Below are 14,290 nucleotides of genomic sequence, written 5' to 3'. Positions count from 1 at the left end.
CTATGGGGCTTCTGTTCCTGGCTGCCTCCTCTGCACCCGAATACACAGCGAAGCCGCAGCTGACAGCTCAGTGTGGGATCGGATCGGTTTCAGAAAAAGGTATGTATACGGATTTCTTCTTTACAGGGCTAGATAGGTTAGTATTAGATCGTGGATGTCTGTAGATGCAGGAATTTGAGTGTTGGGGTGGACTTCTACTGTAATCTTTCCACGGGGGGCTGAAGAACCATTTTATATATAGTTTGTTTGGTCCTAGCCGATTTCCTTCACTAACATGTGTGCCCTCTGGGCACGCTGTATAAACAGTCCTCCTGTCTCACGCCCAGAACAAAACAGCATCAGGCTGAGTAGCACTCAACCATTCATAGGCAGGTTTGTATTCTTTTAATGAATACAAAACGTTCTCCGTTTGGCCAAGCCAGAAATTGCGACGTCGTCAGCCCATGTTTTTTTATGCAACAGGCCACTGAATTGAAGCATGCTTGGCAACAAGCATTTTGTCCCACAACTGCTGCCTGAGTTTTTCCTGTGTTTAAGTCACTCAGGTGCGAATGCAACATCAAAGTAAAAAGTTTATTTTGCTGTGTTTCTTTACAAAACCAAATATTTATTAAAAAACATATGATTGGGTTTAACCGCTTAATGATGCACGTTATACTGCGGCAATATGGCTCGATCCCACAAATCACCGTCATTGCACGTCGGCTCGTACACGGCGATCTGTGGGCGCGCGCTCCCATTGGCTAGCAGGGGAGCCAATCAGAAGGTCTGGCGGACTCGATGTCTGCCGGCCACCCGCAATCGTTCCCCGCAGTGACAGAATGGGGATCTGCCTGTGTAAACAAGGCAAATCTCTGTTCTGACAGGGGAGATCACACAGATCCTGTCTTTCTGCTATGCAGGAAGACAGATCTGTGCGTTTACCCAGTCACACAGTCCCCCATACAGTTAGAGAACACAGGGAGGAAACACATTTAGCCCCTTGGTCACCCCTGATGTTAACCTCTTCTCTGCCAGTGTCATTAGTACAATAACAGTGCATATTTTTAGCACTGAGTACTGTAATAAATGTCACTGGTTCGTAAAAAAGTGTAAAAAATGTCAGTTAGGTGTCCAATCTGTCCGCCGCAGTCCCGAAAAAATGTAAATATCATTGATCACCACCATTACTAGATATATATATATATATATATAAAAATATGTAGAATACATATTGGCCTAAAACTGATTCGTTTTTTTATATTTTTTTGTAGATATTTTTTAGAGCAAAATGTAAAAAATACTGTTTTTCAAAATTGTCACTCTTTGTTTATAGCGCAAAAAATTTAAACCACAGAGATGATCAAATACCACTAAAAGAAATCTCCATTTGTGGGAAAAGAAGGTTGTCAATTTTGTTCGGGTACAGCGTCGCACGGCCACGCAATTGTCAGTTAAAGCGATGCAGTGCCGTATCGAAAAAAAATGATCAGGTCATTAAGGGGGAAAATCTTCCAGTCCTTAAGTGGTTAAAGGAGGTTAGCATTTCCTGTAACAGAGCAGAAAATCATTGTACTCAAATACATCTACAGACTCCACTAATTCAAGTGGCTGCAAAGGCTGAGTTCTGAGGCAGGGGGTCCGATGAAATTTTTGGCTGAATTCGAACCTGAAACGGATCAGAAGACGCACAGAACCCTTCTGTGATTCAAACTGCGGCCGCCCCCAGAGGTGTGTGAACCGGCTTCATTGAGAGCCAGTCACACTCTCCTGTCACGCAAATTGTATGCGGGGATACCCGCATCCATTTCGCATCAGTGTGAACCCAGCTTGAAGGTTTTTTACCTTCATGTATTCTATGCATGTAAAAAAACATGTGTGCAGCTCACCCTTAGCCCCAATACCCAAACCCCATCTCGATCCAGTGATGTGCATGAGAGCTTCGGCTTTCCTGAGTCTTTTCATCCTCATTGGCTGAGACACAGCAGCCTCCAGCCATCAATCACAGGCAGGGGACCCGAGAAGAGGAGGATCGGGCTACTCTGTGCAAAACCATTACACAGAGCAGGTAAGGAGAACATTTTTATTATAAAATAAAACAAAAAACCTATGAGCCTTTAATATTCCTTTCAATTAGCCCCCCAAGCATATACACTAGACACTCTTCACTGGCCAACAAGGCACAATTATTAAAGCCTTCAAAGCCACAATATGCCTAAAAAATAGGTTGTGGTGGTGTGTCAAAAGTCTGAAATAAATCTGACAATACTTTTAACGTCAAAGGCTAGATCTCATTTACTGTTTCATCCTGCACTGCGGTCCCTGCTGTCTAAAACACTCATTTAGAAGTGATAATTAGAATACTCAGCAACTGCAAAGCAATACTTTTGGCACAAGGATTCAAAACAAAATGTCTATGTCCCCTATATCACTTCCTACTCTGAAAAGCAATAAGCAAAACAAAAATTGTGATGTCTGCTAGATCAGCCTTTTTCAACCAGGGTACCTTTAGGATTCTTCAGGGGTGCCTCCTTGGCAAAATGCCTAAAAATTTAGTAGGGGGCAGGAGAAGGAAGTGACAACAGAATCACTTTAAGGGCTCTGTGCAGGGAAGATCAGCATCTGAACCCAGGGAAACTGGAGGCTGATAGACTGGAGGTAATATAAAAGGCATTAGTTACATTTAGGTTGGGTTCACACTGATGTGATGCGCCACATAACATGTGATTTGCAAAGGAATGCGATTTAAGCTCATCATTTTGTCGCACCGCATCCACACAAAAAAGGTGCAGGCACCTTCTTTTTTGCTGCACTGGAATCAGATTGCATTGGTGTGTGTGGGGGGGGCGCGCGGTGGTTAACTTAATTGAGACCGCATGAACAGCGACCTCTTCTTGGCCAGCCTGGCGTTCCCTTACCTGGGTCTTTATGCACCAGGGATAAGAAGGACTGCTTGATCATGTAGTCACTGTGACTGGTTGTCACAGGATCAGGATAAATGTTGCACTGGCTCCTGACCATTACTAGAGATGGTCTATGACCACTAGGAGCATGCAGATATCCTCAGCATGGATTCATATGTGTGCCATGGATTAGAACTCCAGTTAGTGTGTGTGTGTGTGTGTGTGTGTGTGTCACATACTCTATTTGTCCTGGTGACTTATTACCAAGGGGCAAAATAATGGAAATCCCACATTTTGAGTGGTCACCAGAAAGGGAATAGAGGGGAAATCTTCAAATGGGGACACTCCTGCTGGTGACTACCAGGGATTTCCCTCACTTTGGAGCTAATCCCTTTAACTTCCTGTTTTTGGCTATGTGACAGGAAGCAAATAGAAATCTCTCCAATGGGACACAGCTGGCAAACAAAAACACCACAGGGGTTATAACCCTTGAAACGATTTGACTTTAAAGCATATGCGTTAGCAAAACATTTTTTTTTTTTATAATAGAGTGGGAAAGAACTATAGCACTGTCAATATTTTATTGCGGTTTGTGTCCCTTCCCCATATTTGTTCTGGTGACGAGTTAAAAAAAAAGTGATCGAAAAATGCCCATAGGTTGTCACAAAAGAACAGGAGGTGAGGGGTTATCTTCCAGTAATGACTGGCTTATTGGGGATTTTGCCTCAGATTATTTTGAAGAAAACCATGGGCAGTAATCGTGACGCATCACAGAATCGAATTGTGACAAGATAATCGTAAGACCAGTGAAGATGCGAGCCTCATCATATATATATTGTTAGGTGGGTTATATATATATCCCACCTAACAACCCCATCAAATCATTCCCCGCATCTATTACCTTTTGTACCACCACCCCCTCCCTTTAGAATGTAAGCTCTGCGAGCAGTGCCCTCCTGTCCCTTCTGTATTGAACTGTGCTGTCCCCTCTCTATATTGTAAAGCGCTGCGTAAACTGTTGGTGCTTTATAAATCGTTAATAAATTTTAAAAAATTTCAGTATAAATAGTCTGTCATGTAAAATACATTACAATTTTTTTTTTTTCCTTTAAATAGAAAATTGGATATCAGAGTCTGGTATGTACCAGATTCAACCTCGAATACACCTCTTCTGTAAACACATTACATATTAACTAAATTGTACACCACAGAGTTTTTTGTCCACGCTATCAAAACAATAATTGGCCAACTAATTGATTATGAAAATAATCTTTTGCAGCCCTAGCCTAAATGTCCCATTTTCTAGTCCCTACTCCTTTGACAACACATCTCCAGTTCACCATCACCTCTGTTCCTTTACTCAAATGCCAATATCTATCATCTAGCCTCATGTCCCAAACAAATTATATATTTGAATCTACCGATATTATCATTTGTTCCACCTGCCCTTCCATCAAGGCCCTTGAAACAGTCTTTTATTCCTGTTCTGATGTCGCCCCATATTTTAGGATTTTCTTTTGATGATAAAAATAAACAGAACAAATAGAAAGGGTGAATCTTTCTAACTGGCACAGAGAGCAACAATACCTAACAGTTCTAATTTCTCTCCACTCTATCTAAAACTTAAAAAGTTTTGCCTTTAGATCCCTTTCACACTGGAGGCATTTTTCAGGCGCTTCAGCGTTAAAAATTGCTCCTAAAAAAAAAGCCTGCGCTGGCAGGACATTAAAAAAAGTCATACAAGCAGCTTCTTTGAGGCGCTCCTAATGCACCCCCCTGCCTATTGAAATCAATGGGCAGCGCCGCTGAAGTGCCCGCAAAGGGCCTTGGCATTGGTACTTTTAACCCTTTATTCGGCCGCTAGGGTTAAAAGCGGCCCACTAGTACTGCAAATACGTCAGTAAAGTGCCGCTAAAACTAGCAGCACATTAGCATGACGTCCCCACACTGGCAGTGTGAAAGGGCTCCAAGTGACACTTAAAACGTTTTTTGTCTACCCAAAAAAAAACTTTTATATAGGTGGAGTCCTTTGGCCTGGACTTTTGGGTGTTCCCACTCATTTCTCTAACCACTTCAATACTGGGCACTTTTACCCTCTTTCTGCCCAGGGCAATTTTCAGCTTTCAGCGCTGTTGCACTGACAATTTATTACATTTTTTTTTTTTTTAAACACAAACAGACCTTTCTTTTGGTGGTATTTTGCAAATAAATTTAGGTCAGTGTGGAAGAGCAGAGCAGGACAGCTGCCTAATGACAGTCAGCAGCTCTCCTCTGGGGGGGGGGGGGGGGGGGGGGGCGAGCCATTGAAGGTGTTCGATCGCTTGGTTCTCAGTGCAGAGATGCCAGGGGGGGCCGATGCTACATCCACCTAAGTAATTATGATTAGGGAAAAAATCCCAAACCCATACTTCTCTAACCACTTGCCACCTGCTAACTGTCAAAAGGCGGAGATTTTGCCATGTTTACGGTGCGTTTTTCATAGGTCATGTGACTCAAACTTTTTGCCACGTTTTCAATGGGGAGGTAAGTTTTTGGTGCGTTTTTGTAACTGACCAAATGTGCACCAAAAATACGGCAAGCAGGATTTTTAACACTGCAACGAAAGTGCAATGGACCAGTGTGAAGACATACATGTAACTCAAAGGAATGTATTTTTCTTGCGCTTTCTTTAAACGCAAAGGCGCTTCAAAAACTATTAAAAAGTCGAATACAAAAAAATAATATAAATATATACACACACACCAACTGAAAGACATTTAAATAAACCATGTAAGCTGCAACCACCAGTTTAAAAAAAAAAAAAAAAATTGTGTATATATATATATATATATATATATATATATATATATATATATATATATATATATATATATATATATATATACACACACATTTAGATTTCTTTAGGTGATTTAGCATGTAGAGATGATCAACCATAACATTTATTGAAATCCACACAAACCCCGGGGGATTAAGCTACAACTTAACATTGAACAGCATGAATCACATCATGGAAGCCTGTGATGAACTGCGATTTCCATCCTGAAGTGGGAGTAATCTGTAGTGATCTGCGCGCACACACACGTGTTAACCCATTAACTACCAGTAAAACTTCCATAACCGGCATCTTCAGGAAGGGTGAGAGTAACACCCTAAAGTGTGCCAGCATGTAAACAAACCAGCATGTTGTAGGGATGAGAGAACAGGAGGGACAGGGCAGGGAGATGGGTTTGTGAAGCCGGCCCCCAGTGGGCAGTCAGTGTGGGAGGCGGGTGGACCGGCAGGCAAAGGGTGGGGGAAAGTCTTGCAGGCCACACAATAGACAACTCCCCTCCCCACCCTCCTCCTGTACGCTCAGTCTGTGTCTATGGGGGAAGGAAGGGGGTTTGCACATACCTGCCCCTTCTGTGTGTATTCACCTCCTCCTGTGTGGCCGTCAGTCTTCTCTGAATTCATGTCTTCGGCTGTGTGCTCCGGATCGCCTGTATACACAGAGAAGAGGCGTCACAACACATCGGCATAATCACATCTCCTGGCAGCATTAAACATGGCGGGGGCAGGGCAATGCTATTTCCGGGATAGGGCAGGGAAGGCCTCTTGGGGACACCACCGGTGGTGGCAGGTTGATGGATCGGGGGAAGCATACTAAGATTTTCCATAATCACAAAGGTGGGGGGGGGGGGGTTGGGGTTCCCACTGCCACCATGGCCTCTAGAAACTAGACATACAAGCAGTGTAGACAAGTCCCAGAATGATCTCCTGAGAGCTAAGGACATGATCCTCCCCTCCCCCCAGTGAAGGACAAGCAGTCCCAGCGTTAACTCCTAAGAGCTAAGGACCTATCCCCAGTGAAGGACTACAAGTCCCAACATGAACACTTAGGAGCCAAGAATGTGACTCCTTCCCACACTAGTTTAGGACTACAATTCCCAACATGACCCCCTCCCCCCATTAGAGAAGGGCATGTCCCAACATGAACCCTACGATCTAAGGATGTGATCACCCCCACTGGTGGAGGACTACATGTCCCAGCATGAAACCTACGATCTAAGGATGTGATCACCCCCACTGGTGGAGGACTACAAGTCCCAGCATGAACCCTACGATCTAAGGATGTGATCACCCCCACTGGTGGAGGACTACAAGTCCCAACATGAACCCTACGATCTAAGGATGTGATCACCCCCACTGGTGGAGGACTACATGTCCCAGCATGAACCCTACGATCTAAGGATGTGATCACCCCCACTGGTGGAGGACTACATGTCCCAGCATGAACCCTACGATCTAAGGATGTGATCACCCCCACTGGTGGAGGACTACATGTCCCAGCATGAACCCTACGATCTAAGGATGTGATCACCCCCACTGGTGGAGGACTACAAGTCCCAGCATGAACCCTACGATCTAAGGATGTGATCACCCCCACTGGTGGAGGACTACAGGTCCCAGCATGAACCCTATGATCTAAGGATGTGATCATCCCCACTGGTGGAGGACTACATGTCCCAGCATGATCACCTACGATCTAAGGATGTGATCATCCCCACTGGTGGAGGACTACAAGTCCCAGCATGAACCCTATGATCTAAGGATGTGATCATCCCCACTGGTGGAGGACTACAAGTCCCAGCATGAACCCTATGATCTAAGGATGTGATCACCCCCACTGGTGGAGGACTACAAGTCCCAGCATGATCACCTACGATCTAAGGATGTGACCCTCACAACTGGTGAAGGACTACAAGACCCAGCATGAACCCCTGATATCTAATGCCCAGACACCCCCCTTTCAGGCACACCAACTAGCGAAGGACTACAAATCCCAGCATGCCCCTCCCCCACCAGACGAGGCCTATGAGTAGGCCGTGCTGGGACTTGTAGTATACAGGGTGGTGATATACCCGTGTCCGGTATACAGGTGAGGGGTGGGTGGGAGGGAAGGGGGCAATTTGGTGTCTCCACCCCACCCGCCCACCGAGGGGGCCAGAGAAAAGGGCGGGAGAGGAGGAGAGAAGGGAGGGGATCGTCCGCCACCACCTCCTCCGATTGCGGGGCGAGAGAAGGAAGGGGGCGAGGGTGAGGAGGGCGGAATTCCCTCCCTGGACATCCCCGGTAACAGCGGCCTCCCCTCCCCGCCTCAAACTTGGTACTGCCCAACAGTGACCGGGCTCAGCCGTACCGCCGTTCCCTCCCCCCCCTCCTCCTCCCGGAGCTGGGGGTAGAGGGAGGGCGAAAACACACACTCGGTCACATAACCCGCCCGCCATTACTTACCGCTCATCACGTCGGGGCTGCGCTGGCACTTCACACAAACCTTAGCTGACGACGGCAACCTAACCTGCCTGCCGCGCGGCGGAGACGGGGGGAGGGGGCGGGGCGGAGATCGACAACTACTCCGACCACTCCCGCTGAGGGGCGGCTCCACCCGCCCAATGGGGTGGCGCGGGGGGTGGGACTTGCCCGCTGACTGACAGGAAGACGACTCCAATGACAAGCTGGGGTAGCCCCGCCCTCCGCCACGGAGTGGGTGATGTGGGGTGGTAAGTAAAGAATGTGGCATAGGAGGGAACAAGGGCGTCGCTCTCTTCCTCCTTTCTCGTGGGTCCCGCCCCCAGCCAGATTTACAGTTGGACTGACCAATGAGAGTAAGGAAAGGCTGTAAAATGAGCCAATAAAAGAAGAGGCAGGGGGTGATCGGACGGGTCGCGGGAAGGGGTCGTTTGATTGAGTTCACATGGATTTAGGCGCCATTTCCTGGGTTCTTTTAGGATAAAATGTCTGTAGGATGACTCCATGATAGTGAAGGGGGAGCCCCCCTACCGAGGTCACCACAGTGTCTGTATTATAGCACAGCTCATGTCCTGGGAGGATAGAATATTTCTGTATAATGGTATGAGGGGGCAGCTTATGACTGACTTACACACAGGTGGGAGCCGTTCACCTCACATCTTCTATCCTATAAGGTAATACATTGCTGAGGGCGCGCTCACATCGTATCTGCTGAACGCCATTGATCGGTGTACATCGACCCGAGACATCCCTTTAATCCTGAGTGCATAATAATTACACGGGGTCTGTGGCTGATGAAGGTGGTCGTTAAACTCACATTGTACCTTACCTGCATTAAATTATCCTCAGAACCTGTGTATTTTAATGTGTTAGGTGTTAAAGGGATGAGGTGGCAACCCTAACCCAAGGGCCTGTTCACATCTGCGCTAAAATACACCTTCGCAGAGCAGCAAAAGTGCATGTAAACTAGTTCCCTTTATCACAGAACTATACTCGCCTTGGCTCCAGCGATGTGATGTTCTGGGGCTCCCTGCTGGCATCTTCTAGAAACTGGCCTCTGGGTATTGAGGACTGGCTGCTTTCGTTGGTTGGGCTATTAGTGTCACTACCCCCCCCCCCCCCTTTTTTTTGTTTGTTTGAATTAAAATAATAAACGTTCGATGTACCTGCTCTGTGTAATAGTGTTGCACGGAGTGGCCCCAAACCTCCTCTTCTTTGGTCCCCTGCTGGCGCTCTGGGCCCTTCTTCTCTGTGCCGTCATACCAAGTCGCTTCCTACGGTGGCAGATGTGTGGGCTTGCTGCTGAGCTGGACTGTGTGTGTCCATTGACACACACAGCATGGCTCTGCCCTGCTCCTTCCTCACAGGATTTGGTTGACAGCGCCCAATGGCTCCTAGTGCTGCCTCTGTTCTGTGAGGAGAGGGACAGAACACTGATGCTGCGGCAAACAGGCAAAGCACTGGAATGAGATGGAACTCGATAGGAAAAGTATAAAAGGAGGTGGAAGGGATGACACAACTAGTTGGATAGGCATTAAAGTGGATGTAAAGGTTTGCATTTTTTAAAATAAAAATAACAAACATGTTATACTTACCTGCTCTGTGCAAGGTTTTTGCACAGAGCCACCCTGATCCTCTTCTTCTGGGGTGCCCCATTGGCACTCCTGACTCCTCCTCTTCATCGGGTGCCCCCATGGAGAGCCGCTTTCCATCAGAGTACCCATGCAAGCACGCTCCCAAGTCCCACTGTTGCATCCATTGAGAACGACAGCAGGACTCAGCTCTGCCCTTCACTCTTGTGTCACTGGATTTAATTGACAGCAGGGGGAGCCAATGGCTTTTGCTGCTATCAATCTGTCCAATGAGGACACAGACACTGGGCTCGTGCACATCGCTGGAGCGGATGGGGTTCAGGTAAGAAAAAGGGGGGCTCTGGGGGCAGCTGTAGCAAAGAAGGTTTTTTTTACCTTAATTCATAGAATACTGTACATTAAGGTGAAAAACCTTGAGGCTGGGTTCACACTAATGCAAACTGGATACGGGTTTCTCTGCATCCAATTCGCATAGCAGGAGATTGTGACCGGCTCTCACATCTTCACAGCGTCTCCAGTGCGAATTGCACAGGGGTCCTGTATGTCTTTTGGTCCCTTTCAACTCGGAATTCAGCCAAAAATTTGAGCTGAAATGGTAAATAGAGAAACACTGGACTCCCGCTGTGAGCCACTGCGTTCTCCAGTGTGAACCCAGCCTGAGACTTTACAACCCCTTTAAGGTGGACGTAAAGGCAAAACTTAAAGTGATTGTAAAAGATCACCTTGTAAAACAACCCATTTAGTTTAAAATTGAAATGGAAGGCAATTTTTCAGTGTTTCCTCTGTTCTCAGCTGTATAAGAGCTGGGGGAGGATGCATAGGTCCAATGCAGATCTTCCACTAGGTAGGCATGTTAGGGATAATCATGGGGGAAAATTTCCACAGATCAAGTTTCTTATCCTTGATCAAGTACATCCCAACACTGGAGACTGGATCCGAGTATTGCTCCAGTGTGAAACACGCACGCTGGATAGTATACCTGGATGCCACCGCCCCCTGGCCTAAATGATATGGTGAGCTAACGTCCCTTTCTGGAAGGTTTCTCATCAGGGGGTAGGAAGAGTATTATTATTATTATACAGGATTTATATAGCACCGCGCTTTACAACTTGAGGCTAGATAGTACAAGTACAATACACTTTAATACAGTAGGAATCAGAGGGCCCTGCTCCTTAGAGCTTACAATCTAGGAGGGAGGGTCAAGAGGTCATAACTGTGGGCGATGTGATGATGGAGAAGATAAATGTACAGTTGTTAGGTGGGGGCCAGATAGGCTTCTCTGAAGAGATGAGTTTTTCACGGATCGTCTGAAAGTGGATAAAGTAGGAGAAAATCAGACAGATTGGGGTAGAGTATTCCAGAGGATAGGAGAGGCTCTGGAGAATAGGCTCTGGGATGAGGTGACAAGGGGGTTTGAGAGCAGGAGGTCTTGGGAGGAGCGAAGAGAATGATTAGGTTGGTATTTTGAGACTTGGTTAGTGATGTAGCTGGGGGCTAGGTTGTGGATGGCTTTGTAAGTTATAGTTGGTATCTTGAATTTAATTTGTTGGCTGAGTGGCAACCAATGGAGGGATTGGCAGAGGGGTATAGCAGACGCTAAGCAGTTTTTGTCGTTGATAAGCCTGGCAGCAGCATTCATGATGGACTGAAGTGGTGATAGCCTATTTAGAGGTAAGCCAATGAGGAGGGAGTTGCAGTAGTCGAGACGGGAGATGACCAGGGAGTGGATTAGAAGCTTTGTGGTGACATTGGTTAGGAAGGGGCGTATCTTGGAGATGTTGTGGAGGTTGAGGGGGAAAAGTTTGGATAGAGATAGGATGTGGGGCCGAAAGGTTAGTTCAGAGTCCAGGATTACACCCAGGGAGGTGGTGTAGGTTGAGAAAAGGAGAGGTCCAAGAACAGAACCTTGGGGGGCCCCAACGTAGAAAGGCAGAGGAGAGGAGGAAGTAGAGTTGTAAGTGACACTGAAGGAGCGGTGGGATAGGTAGGATGGGAACCAGCGAAGAGTACAGTCACGGAGACCAAAGGAGTGGAGTTTATTGAGGAGGAGGGGGTGGTCCACTGTGCCAAAGGCAGCAGAGAGATCCAGGAGAAGTAGTACAGAATAGTGTCTGCTGGTTTTAGCCGTTAGTAGGTCATTTGAGAGTTTAAGGAGAGTAGTTTCAGTGGAGTGTTGAGGGCCGGACTGAAGGGGATCAAGAAGTTTGTTCATGGTCAGATGGTCGCTTAGTCGGTTGTAGACCAGTCTTTCAAGAAGTTTGGAGGAGAAAGCGAGTAAGGAGATGGGACGTAGGTTGTTAAGATTGGTGGAGTCCAGTGAGGGCTTTTTAAGTATGGGGGTGACTAGCGCATGTTTTGGAGAGTTTGGGAAGATGCCACAAGAGAGGGAGAGGTTAAAAATGTGAGTTAGAGAGTGTAGAATCGAGTCAGAGGGTGAGCGTAGCATTTGCGAGGGAGCAGGATCCAGGGGGCAGGTGGTTAGATGAGTGTTAGATAAAAGTTTAGCAACCTCAGTAATAGTAGCAGGGTTGAATGAGGGAAGTAATGATTGTATCTGTGGACATGGGGTAATGCGTAGGGGAGGTTTTTGCGCATTGGAGATCTCCTCATGAATTGTATCAATCTTATTTTTGAAGTGATTGGCGATCTCCCAGTGAGTGAGTTAGAGGGTGGAGGACAGAGTACAGTGTTGAAGGTAGAGAAGAGTTGATATGGACTGGATGAGAAGGTGTTAATAAGTGTGATAAAGTAGGTCTGTTTGGCAGTGTGGAGGCAGAAATGGTATTTTAGGAGGGCAGATTTATATTGTGTGAAGTCTTCCTGGAACTTAGTCTAATGCCACAGACGCTCAAGAGCGTGGCTACGTTTTCTGAGACTAATTCTGCGTGTAATGAGGGGGGTGCAAGCTTGTCTAGGTAGGAAGACAGTGAGCTGTTGTAGATTAAATTGGCTAGGTTGGGGCAGGAGAGGTGAGATTTTGTCATAGAGGTGATCAGTAGTAGAGAAGAGAAGGGTTGAGGTGGCAAAGGTTTCTACGTGTAACTGTTAGGTGGTTGGAGGGAGAGGAGGTGGAAGACAAGGAGAGCGCAAAACTAATAAGGTAGTGATCAGAGAGTGTGAGAGGATTGTTGGAAGGTTTGCACGGAGTGCACAGATAGGAGAAGACAGGTGAGCTACCGTCCCTTTCTGGAGGGTTTCTCATCAGGGGGATGGGAAAAGTAAGTGGTTTCTGGAGGTGATGGTTGATTGGTCCCTTTTGGCATTTTGATTCTTTCCTGTTTCTGGTAGACTATATTCTACTGGTTAATGATTAGGTATACTCTACTGTCTAGTATGATTATGTCTATAAAGTTACTAACTATTACTATGTATGTGCTATTCTGATTGGCCCATCTGTGAATTATTGCTGAACTATCTTTTGTATTGATGTGCCTCATCATATTGGTACTCTTGCCCTCTTTTCCTTCCCCTATACAATATGACGAGGGTGATTGTTGTTTGTGCATTCCGCTCCTGGCTGGTGATGTTCCACCCAGCGCACAAAGGGGGTTCTCCACGCGGGCTCCCCCTTATGATCGATTGACAGGAGGTAAGATGGTGTTCCCCACCATGATTCCCTTTTGATCCATTTTATGATCTACAATTTAACAGCACCCCCCCCCCCCAACTCCCCTTTTGTTCCCCTTTCTTCCCCCCTCTATTCCCCTTACTGTCTGCCCTCATGTTAAGCATTGCACAAACTTTTGGCACTATATAAATCCTGTATAATAATAATCTGGGCATTTTAGCACCAGATATAAAACACATGTATTCTTACATGAATCTTTGTGTGTTTTGTGAATTTTTCCAGAAAACTATGCAGTAATCTAGTGTGTTAAGAAGCCTTTGAGAAAGCTGATTGCAGCGCAATGCGTGAGGCGGGGCAGTGACGTAATCATGATGGGCGGGGTTTGCACACCACCATTGAGATATCGACTCAAGTTTTTTTTTTATGCCTGTGGAAATTTTTAAAAAATTAGTGCACTTTATATAGATCAATACATTTTTAGCAGTCTGCACTATTGGGTTCTCTTTTTTGCTTCCTCCCATGATCCATCCATCTGGGGATCTGTCTTAATGCTGAGCCTGTGGAGAAAGATTGGAGCTGATATTTATTAAGAAAGTGCAATTGACCCTAATATTCTAGTGGGGTTCCCTACCTCAGGTGAAAGGACACCCGAGAAGTGTGGTGAAGGGCACTGTGGGTGTGGAGTGAAGTGGAAGAGATCATGTATCACCTGTGACAAGAGTTTGTAAATTGTGCGCCGATTGTATACAGATTGGATGGTGTATGGGACATTATATTTGGAATATATGGTGTTTGGACATTTTTACGAATTTGGGATTTCACATTAATCAAGATTGGATGGGACTTTATATTTAGCTTATATGATTAATATTGATTTCATCGTATTATTATGAGTTGTCACAGAGAGTTTTTTTATATAAATTATCACTATTTAAGTACTATTAATAAGGTTTAGA

At 46.0% G+C, this 14,290-nt stretch overlaps 1 protein-coding gene across 1 annotated transcript in view; it reads right to left on the bottom strand.

The window, feature by feature from the left end:
• SP1 (Sp1 transcription factor) overlaps positions 1-8,299 on the bottom strand; it is a 31,373-nt gene extending 23,074 nt beyond the window's left edge. Inside the window, exons 1-2 of the mRNA XM_073613588.1 lie at positions 8,160-8,299; positions 6,279-6,364 (exon numbers count right to left, since the gene is read on the bottom strand). Of these exons, the coding sequence (XP_073469689.1) occupies positions 6,279-6,364; positions 8,160-8,166 (93 nt within the window). The 5' untranslated portion in view covers positions 8,167-8,299. The remainder of the gene's footprint in view (positions 1-6,278; positions 6,365-8,159) is intronic.
• Positions 8,300-14,290: the final 5,991 nt, after the last annotated feature.

The sequence above is a fragment of the Aquarana catesbeiana genome, linkage group LG02 (assembly GCF_042186555.1).
Source record: "Aquarana catesbeiana isolate 2022-GZ linkage group LG02, ASM4218655v1, whole genome shotgun sequence".
NCBI lineage: Eukaryota > Metazoa > Chordata > Amphibia > Anura > Ranidae > Aquarana > Aquarana catesbeiana.
This window is presented reverse-complemented; position numbering and strand designations above follow the sequence as displayed.